Here is a 12,673-nt window from a genome sequence, read left to right on the forward strand (position 1 = left end):
TGCCTTGGAAATAATACACAGTATTGACTCCAAGACAGAAGGTGAGGGTTTAAAAAAAGAGAAAGAAAAAACAATTCTTTAATCAGGACAAGGAAGACAAGGCTCAGATGTTGCCTCTCTGTAGAGTTCCCAAGGACAGGGGTACACTTAGGGCTTCCCTAAACACAGTTGACATTAGATGTAGGGCCAGCTTTTTGCCAGGGTGGGTACCACTAGAACTCCCAGAGGAATTACAAAGGTAGCTTCTGTATCTGGTTTGAGGGAAAATCTAAAACGGAATGAAAGGGAGAGCAAAAGGATACTGAGCCCAGTTCAGGAGACTTAGAGACTTGGCAAAGCCCTTCCCATTTGGCTGTAAGGTTCCTCTTACCACTATCTTCTGAAGTGCCAGGTGAATCCATCCCAAGGATGAAACAATAACCAACAATGTAACACACAGGAGGGAGTTTATTAAACAAAATCTATACCATCTGGGGGGATCCTGGGGCAGGGAAAGATGATGGACCTGACTCTGCTTACCAGGAAACTGGAGGGTTCCAACTATACTGACAGGATACAATCAGCTTGGGAAAGGAACCCTGGCCAGAGGCTGGGCTGTGAAGGGGCTGCTTACAGTGGAGACTCACCAGGGTGGTCCCTGCCCAGGAGGGGGTCTTCTTGGAAAGAGTCTCTGATTCACTGGGGAAGACCAGCTGAGACAAAAGGAGGACTTGGCATCTGCTTAGCCCCACCTAACTGGGATTGTCACTTACTTTATTGTCCAAGATTCAGTCTGAGACAGCCAGCCTGAGACTCCCTTCAGGGGGGATTCACAGGGGACTTCCCGGGAACAAGTCCCAGCTTTGGGGTCTCCAATTTACAAGCTATTTCTATAGCTTGGGGTTCATCGGATCTTTCTAGGCTGCCACTTTGCGGCTTCTAGATTCCATGTTGACACTCAGTTTCCTCCTCTGTGGGAAGGGGCGACCCAGCACCTCCTCCCCAGGCTTGGGGATCACAGATCCAGTGAGTGATCAGTCAACATTTATTAAACACCTGCAGTATGCCAGGCTGTAGTCTGAAGCAGCTTCCAGTCTAAAGAAGAAGATGCGGGGCAGGACTGGAAGGGGAAACAGGGGAGGAGGAAGAAGGCTGCAACTACCCAGGCTGGGGATCAATTCGTGTATGGCCCCTCCTCCACCAGGGCGCCAAAGCTAGGGCTTGCACAAAGGACTACATTTCCCAGAATGCCTGTGTGATGACTTCACGGAAGTCTTGGCACCTCCCCCTGTGGCCATCCCAGGGCATGCTGGGAATGTCAGAAGGGAAGTCTCCGCTCCCGGAGGGCTCAGTCCTAATTTCTGGACCTTTCTTCCTTAAGGTGGCTGGGGAGGGAGCCCGAGCACAGGCGCAACCGGGTCTCCCTGCCCTGGCAGAGGAGACTTTCTGCTCTCTACGTCCTGGGGAGAGAGAAGACGCGTGTGGACGAGTTACGGCTAACTGAAGCCGGGATTGTGAGGGAAGGAGGCGGTGGAGAGAGAAGGGGATCTTCTCCACCTGGGCACCGGAGAGGTGCGTCAGGGCGGTATTTGGGAATGTCAGTGCACGGGGCGAGTGTGATGCCTCTCCGGGTCCGTGTCTCACGTGTGTCCGTGTCTCTCCATCGCTTTAAAGGATTACCCCAAAGGGACAAACACGGAAGTGCCGGTGTCCGGCGGGGCGGCTCTGTCTGGAACCCGAGCCTTGGCGGGGCTTTGCCCTTCCCCAGAGGAGAGAACGCCCCGACCCCACCGGAACCGAGAGGCAGCTGGGGGAGGGGTTGCGGGGGCTGGTCCGGGCGGTTCCCCAAAGGGGACTCTCAAGTTAGAACAGACCAAGGGGAGAAGCCATCGTGAGTCATGGGGCAGCGGGGGGATGCCTGTGCCCACACGGCGTCAAGGAGCTCGGATCGCGGGCACTGAAGAAATGCCATCACGATCTCCCCAGCCCTCACCTGGTGCCAGTCTTCCCTTGCAGTGCCCCCCCTTGACTCCACTCCCCTGGAACCACTGCTCCAAGGAGTTCCCTCAATGCACCCCTTCCAGCCAATGCAATTTCTGAATTGAGTGAAGGCAAAAGATGGTGCAGGAGAGGGTGGGAGGCTTCTTCCTGGCCAGTCCAAGGCCCTTTCCAAGCCTGAGGCTCCCCGTGTGAGGCCAGGGAAGGGCCTGGAAGCCACTCTCATCCCTCCCCCTCCCTAATTCTCCACAGGTGTACAAAGCGGAAGTCTGCCCACCTTGGGGCTCCCACCCCCCTGAAGGAGCACAGTCTGTCTGGAGCAGAGACCCCAGAGCCAGAGGGAATGGCCCCCAAGACCCTGAGGTTCCCTTCCCAGGTGAGTGCGGTCCATCCCCAGACCTAAGGTGGCATCCAGGAGAACTAGGACTTCTGTCTTTCCCAGCCCCCAGGGGTGCCATCACTGCTTGCCCTCAGTTTGAGCTCAAGGGTCAACCCAGTCTGCCCCTGTATATAATGTGTTCTGGAGGGTTTCCAGGGCCTTGGTAGCCCCTGCCTGAATGTGCAGGCCCAGGTTCCAGACAGACAGGCACAACCACTGTCATTTATTCATCCATCCTCCAGGGTGACACCCTCCCTCAGTGGGGGATGGCTGTGTGTCCCACAATTCCAGGGACTGAGGCAATTGTATCAAATGAACAGCTTTAGACGTCCCCCAAAGGTAAATTCTTTCTTTTTTTTTTATTTTTTTTTTATTTTTTAAAAACCCTTACCTTCCGTCTTGGAGTCAATACTGTGTATTGGCTCCAAGGCAGAAGAGTGGTAAGGGCTAGGCAATGGGGGTCAAGTGACTTGCCCAGGGTCACACAGCTGGGAAGTGTCTGAGGCCAGATTTGAACCTAGGACCTCCCATCTCTAGGGCTAGCTCTCAATCCACTGAGCTACCCAGCTGCCCCCGGTAAATTCTTTCTAGAGATCATGAATAACAATCCCTTAAACCACTTGGATCCTGTCCAGTGGACCTACACAGATTTTCCCTTCTGTGAAGACCTAGAAAGCTGCCAGGTATAGACAAAGTCCATTCAACTCCACAGAAGACTCGGGTTCAACAAATTCAACTCTGGTGGAGTCACAAAACTACCCCTGTGGGCCTTTTTCTATGACCCTGCACGTGGCTCATTAGAAATTATGGTGAAAAAAGTAGGAACTGCAATATCTCTGATGTGACAGGAGTTGACCCAAAAAGCCACCCCTTAAGAGATGGGGCATACTTCAGCTCAGAGGAGATCTTTAATGAGGAGTCAGAAAACAGAACCCCTAAAAGAAAAGCTCTTGCAAATCCCCAGAACTTATTCCAAAGGGATCTGAGAATCCTGAATTCTTGCTTTAATCACATCATATTGATGAAGTGTGTGAAATAAAGAAATGTCTGGGCCATAATTCTGAGCTGAAGGTCCAAACCTTTAATTGTGGTAAATGAAAGCTGGAGCTGTCACCACCCCCAGCCGGGAGCAAAGGTGTCATATAGACATACAATCACCGATAATTAGCACAAGTCACCGACAAGGCAGAAGAAGGCTCATAGGATGTTCAGAAACATGCAGTGATGTTTGGGACAGAGTCCTAAGTTGAGTACGAGGTTGAGATCAGAAAATGTATTAACCTTTCTGGGCCACAATGCTTTGGGGAATTTAGTTAATATAAATCATGAAAGGATTAAACCGTATCTGAAGATGCCTGGATAGTTTTTGTGTGATCTCTTCGGGCCAGCTGGACACTCACTAATCCCAATGAACCCACTTCCTCCTACATGGGTTTCAGTTTCTCTAGATAACTACACAGACCTAAAGCTTTTATTCTTCCAACAGAAGACTTTAATAGCATTAATTGCTATTATATTCTAATACACCAGGCTATCCCTTCGAATACTTTGGTGAATATTCTACAATTATAACTGATAACTTATACACCATTAGTGAATAAATGGATCTCTCTCTTAACAATTAAAGTTACTTGAATAAAGGGTCATATGTGATCAGTTGTTTCATGATTAATAATATAAAGGAAATAAAACAATTTTCCTTTCAATATGTAGAAGATAAATTGCAGGAAATCGAAGGAAGAAGATGGATCCACAAAGGTTTCTTGCAGAAAATTTGAATTGATTTTTGTTTTATTTTAATAGCAAATTTTTACATAAATTTTCCAAATTTATGATACATGTTGTCTCCCTCCCTTCTTCCCCATCCCACACCCATCTCAGCATTGACAAAGAAAGCAGGATTTTATTCCAGACCTGAACGAATCCAGTGAACTCAGGAGGCAGAAACTAGTAGGGAGAGCAATAATGGCTGGGGTAAGAGGGAAAGGAAGCCCCAAAAATGCAAGGTCAGGGGATGGAGTTTCAGGTGAGGAAAAAGTCTCCAGGGTCACTGGATTCTTAGAGTATGAAAGGGAATATGGAAAGAGGGAAGCAAAATGAGGAGGGAGCTCTCATGGTAGATTAAAGGGAGGACTGGCAAGCCCTGGTGAACTTGGACCCATTTTGAGATGTCTTAAGCCAGCCAGAAGACAAGGGAAAGCTTGGACTGACACCTTCCTTGTATACACCAGGACCTGCAATGGTTATTTATGAATCTGAGATCTAAGAGGATGTCTAAGGAAGGGACTGAGTAGTCAGGTCACCAGGGAGATAAATAAATGTATATATATGAGAGAGAGATTTTTTGTTCTTTTATATTGTGGAGAGAGTCAACCAACCACATTAAATGACCAGTTGATTAATAAATAAATTTAAGAAGAAGAAATTCTGCCTCTTGAGAATTGTAGGCATTATACTGTCAATGTCTTTCTTAAGAATGAGTTCAATCCCCAGCCCCAGTTATAAAATGTTCTCTTTTTAAAAGGTGAAGAGTCCCTCCTTTCTGCATTATAATTACTCTTCCTTCTGTATAATAACTAAATATGAAATGACATTTATCAAAAAGCAAAGACAGGATGTTTTGGCTAAGGCATATCATACCTAATGTTTTTGCCAAACTCTGAATATAACAGGAGAGTGATCTTTCACTTAGCTAGAATCAGAGTCTCATCCTATATAACTCTATGAAATACTCTTTATGCTTTCATCTAGATGAGAGTGAGTATTTCAGCCTTTTTAGGAAATTCAGTAGAGAATTTTTCTTTGTTTTCTCCTCATTAATCACTGGTAATATTTCCCCCTGAGAATATGCAGTACTTGGTATCTTCTCACAAACCTCAAAAATGTTCTTACCAGATCAATTCTAATACTTGTAATGAGGAATTTCAGATCACCTTCTCTCTTCTCTGGAGAATTTCCTACATCTCACAGAAAACACATACCCTCTCCCTAATTCTATAGGGAAAAGCATTTTAGAGTGAGACACATCTATAGTCTTTATTCATCCAACATGATTCTTACTTCAGATACAAAATGCCTTTGTCAATATTCCATTGTGCTCTGAATAAACGCTGGCTCTGACATTCTTCAAGGCTATGAGTTTGGGGTAAATCACATGTGTGCTTTCATTTTCTGCATTTGGTTGATCAGGACCAAACTAGTTGAATACTTAAGGTTAAGCTCTAAATCTCATGACTTGTTACTGTAGGGGTCAATAACATTGAGGGACGTGGTTATGGACTTCACCCAGGAGGAGTGGTGCCTGTTGGATCATGCTCAGAAAGAGCTGTACAGGGAGGTCATGCTGGAGAATGTGTGGAATCTACAATCTGTGGGTAAGGACCATATCCTCTGTGAACTCTGAATCTGCCATGAAGAGAATGTCTTCATTCCATGCCAAATGTGCAGGATTTTATGCCTTTGCCAATAATTAGAAAAGCAAAAGTGCTGATCTCTGCATAAGATTATCCTTCTGTGTGTTTTCCTTAAAAAAAGTCTTTGAATTCTGTGATGGGAAGCTGGTACTTTCCATTCTTCCTCCTCTTGTGTTTTAGGTAGCTTCAGGTGAAAACTCAAAACAGTGTTACAGATTTACATTTCTGAAGCTAATCACAGAAGTCATCTAGGCCAGCCTCTAATGAGACCTGAAATTTGTGTGCAAATTCTGTTAATACTCAGGCAGCATTTCCTTGAACGACTTTGATGGGAACCCTCTACATGCCAAGGCAGCCCCTTACTACTTGGGATTGATTCCCACAAGACTGAGTGAGACCCCAAAAATCACTTTTGGCCACTTCAAACCTGGGGTAAAGCCCTTAGTCCCAGGGCAAAGTAACTGCCAGTTCTCTGAGTCCTACAAACCATAAGTAGTCCCTAGAGCAGACTGAGTCAGCAGTAGCTTTCAGAGCACCTTGCTCACAGACCATGATAACCATCCTGGAAGGAAAGGAAAATTGCTGAAAACCAGGACTACAGGACACAATAAAGTCAAACTGTTTATATGTGTTTGTGGAGAGATTGAAGCAAGAATACCCATTATCACCACTATTATTTATTATTGTACTAGACATATAATATTTAGCAATAACAGAATAAAAAGAATTGAAGAAGGTAAGGTAAACAGTGAGGAAACTAAACTATCATTCTTTGCTAATGATAGGATGTTGTACTTGGAGAATGCTACACAACTAAAAAAACTAGTTGAAATATGTAATAATTTTAGCAAAATTACCTGATGCAGTATAAGCCCTCATAAATCATCAGCATTTCTATACATTTCCAACAAAGTGTAACAAGAAGAGTTAGTAAGACAAATGCCATTTAAAATAACTCAAGACAATATAAAATACTTGGCAGTCTATTTCCCAAGACAAACACATGAATCATTTTAAAGCAGTTGCAAAACACTTTTCACTCAAATTAAGTCATATCTAAACATTTGGGAAAACATTAATTGCTCATATGTAGGCCAAGCTATTCTAATAAAAAATATTTCTACCTAGATGATTTTACTTATTCAGAGACTTAACAATGAGAGTACCAAAGAACTCTTGTAGAACTAAAAAAATAATAAAATTTATCTGGGAGAACAAAAGATCAAGAATATCAAGGGAATTAATATTTTTAAAAATTCTGGCAGTACCAGATCAAAAAGTGTAGTGTAAAACAATAATCATGGAAACAATCTGATACTGGCTAAGAAATAGAAGTGTGTATCAATGGAATAGATGGCAAATGGCCTCAGAGATCTAATTGATTAACCCAAAGATCCCTGCTTTGGGGAAATGATCTCACTATTTTGGCAACAACTGCTAGGAAAACTGGAAAACCATATGGCAAAAATTAGTGTAGACCAATAGCTCACACCCTGTACTAAGATATGGTCAAAGTGGACATATGACTTAGGCATACAGGGTGATATTATAAGTAAACTCAGGGAACATAAAGTTGTTTTCCTGTCAGATCTATAGAGAAGGGAAGAATTTATGACCAAATGAGATAGAGAATGACATAAAATGAATAATATTAAATTTAAACTTTTTTTTGTAGAAACAAAACCAAAGTGACCAGGATTAAAAGAGAAACAACAAACTGGAAAAAATTGTTTTATAACATTTCTCTGAGCTCATTTCTCAAATGTATGAAGAACTAAGTCAAAATTTATAAAACTCCAAGTGATTCCCCAATTCACAAATGATGAAAAGTTATGAATAAACAGTTTTCAGAAGAAGAAATTAAAGGTATCAATAATTATATGAGGAAGTGTCCTTAAATCCCTCTTGATAAGAGAAGTAAATTAAAGGAACTCACCTATAACAGATTGGCCAATATGCTATTAAAAGTGACAGAGGTTGGAGGGAATGTGGGAAAATTGGTAAAATTAAACAATATGGAAATAAAATTTTAAAAGGAAGTATAAAACTGTAGCTCAAAATCCCAAATTCTGCCTCATCTAGTACATTTAACATTATATAAAATATCCTTTATTCTTCCCTCAAATTCCATTCCAACTGTTAGGAAGAAAAATGAAATAAGCATTTTAAAATACCCATTCTATGTTCTGTACTAGGTAAACAAGTTCATAATTGTCATTAATTTCACAACATCCCTGTGAATTTGATATTCTTAATGTCCTCAATTGATAAATGAGGCAAGTGAGTTACATAGAAGTTAAGTAATTTGCCCAAGGGAAACCACTTACCTACTTATTCCAAGTTCTGACCTCCTAATGTTTTAATTCAACTGTCTTTAATTTCTACATAATTTTGGTGTTGAAATAATGTGCCTAACCTTCTATTACAAGAGGTAAATCAAGATGGAATTTTCTGATGCAAATGTGTTTCATGATCTCTGCCCTCCTGCAAATGTCCCAACAGTGAATACAACAAAAACCATTCTGTAGCCTTTGCTTTCTGTTGTGATGACCAAATTTTTTATTTTTCTCTCCTGATCCCTTCCTTCTTCATTATCCCCAGGACTTACAGTTCCCAGAGAAAATTTTGTCACCTGTTTTCAGCAATGGGAATCACCATGGTTGCTAGGGCAAAAAGAACAACGGAGCTCCTGTCTAGGTGAGTCAGGGGAAAGCAGGTGCATAAGGGTTATTACCCATAAACTTTTATCTGTTATAGAAAAGGGAATGCTATCTTGGGGGGTGGCAGGCCAACAAAGAATCAAGCTATTCATTTCCTGAGAGATGGATATGAGTATGATACTAAATATTTAGCATGGTAGAGTAAATGGTGAAATATCTTTTGTCTATAGAGAAAAAAAGAAAACATTTATTCCACTTTGAGAATTACTGCATGACTTAAAAAGAGTGAAGTTGTTTCTCAGCTTAGCATATAAAATTTAGCAAGATTGACCATGTGATACTGCCTACATAATGATGAGAAAATATCTAAAAGGTTACCAGATACACAAAATTAAAAGAATAATCAAAGATTACCTGAGTCTGAAGATCAATACTGTGTATTGATTCTAAGGCAGAAGAATAGTAAGGCCTAGGCAATGGGAGTTAAGTTACTTGTCCAGAGTCACATCATTAGGTCATATCTGAACTTGGGACCTCCCATCTCTAGGACTGGCTCTTAGTCCACTGAGCTACCCAACTGCCCCAAGATTGACTTGTAAAGGAAAGATAGAAAGGGCAATGGAAAAAGACTGTTCTATAAAGTGGACAAAGCATGCTCAGGCACAGGATTTGAATTGTAGTCTAGCTGCAAGGAAGTTGGTCCAGTCACTCCTTCATTCTTTACTCATGACATGAGTTGCAAACTGTGATGAGAATCTTGAGCCTGCCTGTGTCAGAGTTCAGTTAGAAGTTTCATTGCTTTTGTATGTGAAAATATTTCTAATATTATTCTTCTTGCAATTATGACTAAATGGTGTATCCAAGGACAGATTTTGCTTGTTTAAGTTTCAAAACTCCTTTTGGCCTGGGGAAGAAAAAACTTACGTGTGTGTGTGTGTGTGTGTGTGTGTGTGTGTGTGTGTGTGTGTATGTCCATGCCCTCCTGTATTTATATCATGCTTTGTTTTCTTCAGAGGCAGAGACTAATTTTGAAGTGAAGGAGATGTGTAACAATCTGAGCCTTTTTGTAGAAGGATCTGATCCCCAGAGATGCATGAATGAGAGTCCTTGTGACTTTATTTTGAGAGAAATCTGTGATGCTGATATTAGGGTAAATAAAATTCCAATGAGTGACTATGAATTTGATGAAACTGCAGAGAAATTCAGCCAATATTCAGTCCTAAATCAGTATATGAAATTGACCTTTGGAAATTACTCTTCTCGGGATAGTGAATACAGCAGATGTTTTCCTGAAGAAGAAGGATTTATTCAGTTGCCAGAGAAACCTCCTGAAATGCTCATGTATCAAGGTAACCTAGCCGAAATGGCCTTTGACTGCAGTTCAGACCTCATTAGCCATCCCAAAAGTAAATGTATAGAGATGCTTACTGTGAATAATAAAGTTGGGAGACCTTTCAGGCCAAACTCTGAGCTTGGTTCTCATCAAATATGCCACTCTGGAGAGAAGAAACTTTATGAATGTAATCAGTGTGGAAAGGCTTTTACAATTAGTACCAACCTTACCAGACATCAGAGAATCCACACTGGAGAGAAACCTTATGAATGTAAACAATGTGGAAAGACTTTCACTCGGAAGTGCCATCTTGCCAGACATTTCAGAATCCATACTGGAGAGAAACCTTATGAATGCAAACAATGTGGAAAGGCTTTCCCACGGAGGAGCCGCCTTGCTGCACATCAGAGAACCCACAATGGAGAGAAACCTTATGAATGTAAACAATGTGGAAAGACTTTTACAGAGAAGGGTTCTCTTGGTGTACATCAGAGAACCCACACTGGAGAGAAACCTTATGAATGTATGCAATGTGGAAAGGCTTTTATAAATAAATCTGATCTTTATAAACATCAGAGAGTTCACACTATTGAGAAACCTTATGAATGTACACAATGTGGAAAGGCTTTCACTCGGAGGGACCAACTGGCTTCACATCAGACAATCCATACTGGAGAGAAACCTTATGAATGTAAACAATGTGGAAAGGCTTTCAAACATAAGGGTTCTCTTATTGTACATGTGAGAAACCACACTGGAGAGAAACCTTATGAATGTAAACAATGTGGAAAGGCTTTTACAAAGAACAGTTCTCTTGGTGCACATCAGAGAATCCACACTGGAGAGAAACCTTATAAATGTAGAACGTGTGGAAAGGCTTTTAGAAACATATCTCATCTTCATAAACATCAGAGAGTTCACACTAGTGAGAAACCTTATGAAAGTATATAATGTGGAAAGGCTCTCTTACTGAACAGCTGAGAATCCACACTGTGGGAAATTTTATGAATGTAAACAGTGAGTTAAAGAAACCTTAGGAATATAGGCAATGTGGAAAGGCTTTCACACTAAAGAGTCATCTTGCTAGGTATCAGAGCATCCACATTGGAGAGAACCTTTATGCATGCCATCAATTCAATTAGACTTTCACATGAAGTTCCATAGTTGTTTCATTTCAGAAAATCCTCACTGTAGAGAAATCTCATGCATGATACTGATCTTATAATTGCCATTTTAACTCATTTAACATGAAAGAATCCACACTAGAGAGAAAATGTAGGAATTTGATCAGTGTGGTACGGCCTTCAGGCAATAATCATGTTCCCAACTGAGAATTCCTTTGGGATTGAAATCTTATTCCTCTCCTAAATGAAGAAAGACATTGAAATGGAGAGTCCGGAGCTTGTTCAATATGAGATAATGTCTTCTGAACAGAGCAGCTCCAGATGGATTCCCTGTAGGAAGGCTTTTAACCAGAGATCATCTCTTAGTTCATGTCAGAGAATGCATAGTGCAGAAAAACCTAATGAATGTGCTCAAGTTGGATATTTTCCTCAGGAGGAGGGTGATCACTATTGTTTAAAGAACTTGAAGAGGCCTTTTGCTGTAGCTCAGCCTTTATATACAGTCCCACAGAGGAGCCCTCACGAAATACCCCAAATTTCCTAAAATATTACAATGGCGAAGACTTTTTCTCTGAGAGATTAATGCTTGTCACTCTTCCTCACTATTTGTCAGTATCTATTATAGTTTTTTTTACCCACTCTACTTAATTGGCACATACTTGTTTCCTGTCTCTTGCTGTCACATACAGATCTTACAGAAACTAAGAATGCATGGGAAAGATGTGGCAGGAACTGGGGACCTGAGCCTTACTGCTCAGTCCATTCTATCCATGGCATCAGGCTTATGATGCATTGGGCTGATTTGTGGGTCTGAACAGAAGTCCCACCCTTCTGATGATGTAATAATGGAGGATTTGAGGTGTCCAAGTACAGCTTATCTCTGGAAATGTCAACTAATGGGCACTCAGGGGACATCCTAAGATTAAGCTGTCAGGCTAGAGAAACAGGACACAACTCCCTTCATAAGCAAGAGGCAAAGCACCCTCTTTTCTGGGGATAATGGTGATGGGGATACATTTTTTTTTGCTTAAGGGAATCTCATGTCCCTTTGAGAAATCATATCCTTGGAGAAGTAGTTTAATATTCATTATTTATTGGTTAAAATCTGAATGCTAAACAATAAAACTTTTCAATGAGATGAACAACGTCCTAATTACTCCTCCCTCTGATAACTATTTTCCCTCTATTCAGGTACAGTATAATAGAGAAGGGGATAAGAATTTCACTTGCTCTTATAGCTCACCAGTGTAATAGCAAGGGGGTCTTTGAAAAGGAAGGAACCAATGGACAGCCCTTCAGGATTGAATACTACGTGACACTTCCTCTTTCTCTAAGCTGAGCTGTTACCAATGGAGTCAGTCAGTCTAGCCTAAAGGATGTCTGTTTCTCCTCAATTTCCTGCTTAACTGAGGGGTTTGAAGTTCCCTCCGAACACATAGACTCGGTTCAAGTTCTAGTATAAATCAAGTTCAAGTTCTAGTATAAATCAAGAGATCTAATTAATTTGGGTATGAGGTTGTTGATAAAATAAGGAAAGGATAATGAAGGGACAGAGGGAAGAGGAAATCCCTAAGATTTTCTTTCCGATATAGTTTCTGAGAGTGACTCAGGAAATCTTTTCAGGAATAAGTTGTGAGTTCCCCTAAGGGAAAAAGAGAGCCTTTTCCCCAAAGATTGGCTTCAATTGAGAATTGAGATCTTCTGTTCAAGCAAAGGATTTAGAGATTTGTAGTTCTCCCACCCAGGTCCAAAGAATCTAGAAAAAAGGAGCTTTAAGGAAATCTCAA

General features: G+C 41.5%; 1 protein-coding gene across 1 annotated transcript; it reads left to right on the top strand.

The window, feature by feature from the left end:
• Nucleotides 1-1,283: 1,283 nt before the first annotated feature.
• On the top strand, nt 1,284-12,028 carry LOC100618946 (zinc finger protein OZF-like). The gene is made up of 5 exons (XM_007492483.3): nt 1,284-1,551; nt 2,230-2,353; nt 5,604-5,730; nt 8,371-8,466; nt 9,443-12,028. The coding sequence occupies exons 2-5, from the start codon at nt 2,321-2,323 to the stop codon at nt 10,711-10,713; spliced, it is 1,527 nt and encodes a 508-aa protein (XP_007492545.2). The 5' UTR covers nt 1,284-1,551; nt 2,230-2,320; the 3' UTR covers nt 10,714-12,028.
• Nucleotides 12,029-12,673: the final 645 nt, after the last annotated feature.

The sequence above is a fragment of the Monodelphis domestica genome, chromosome 4 (assembly GCF_027887165.1).
Source record: "Monodelphis domestica isolate mMonDom1 chromosome 4, mMonDom1.pri, whole genome shotgun sequence".
Taxonomy (NCBI): domain Eukaryota; kingdom Metazoa; phylum Chordata; class Mammalia; order Didelphimorphia; family Didelphidae; genus Monodelphis; species Monodelphis domestica.

What these genes read in the sequence shown, in the direction of transcription:
- LOC100618946 (XM_007492483.3), top strand. Translation starts at nt 2,321, where the DNA reads ATGGCCCCCAAGACCCTGAGGTTCCCTTCCCAG. An exon ending in CCCTGAGGTTCCCTTCCCAG is followed by an intron (nt 2,354 to 5,603) that starts GTGAGTGCGGTC and finishes TTGTTACTGTAG; the next exon opens with GGGTCAATAACATTGAGGGA. An exon ending in ACAACGGAGCTCCTGTCTAG is followed by an intron (nt 8,467 to 9,442) that starts GTGAGTCAGGGG and finishes TGTTTTCTTCAG; the next exon opens with AGGCAGAGACTAATTTTGAA.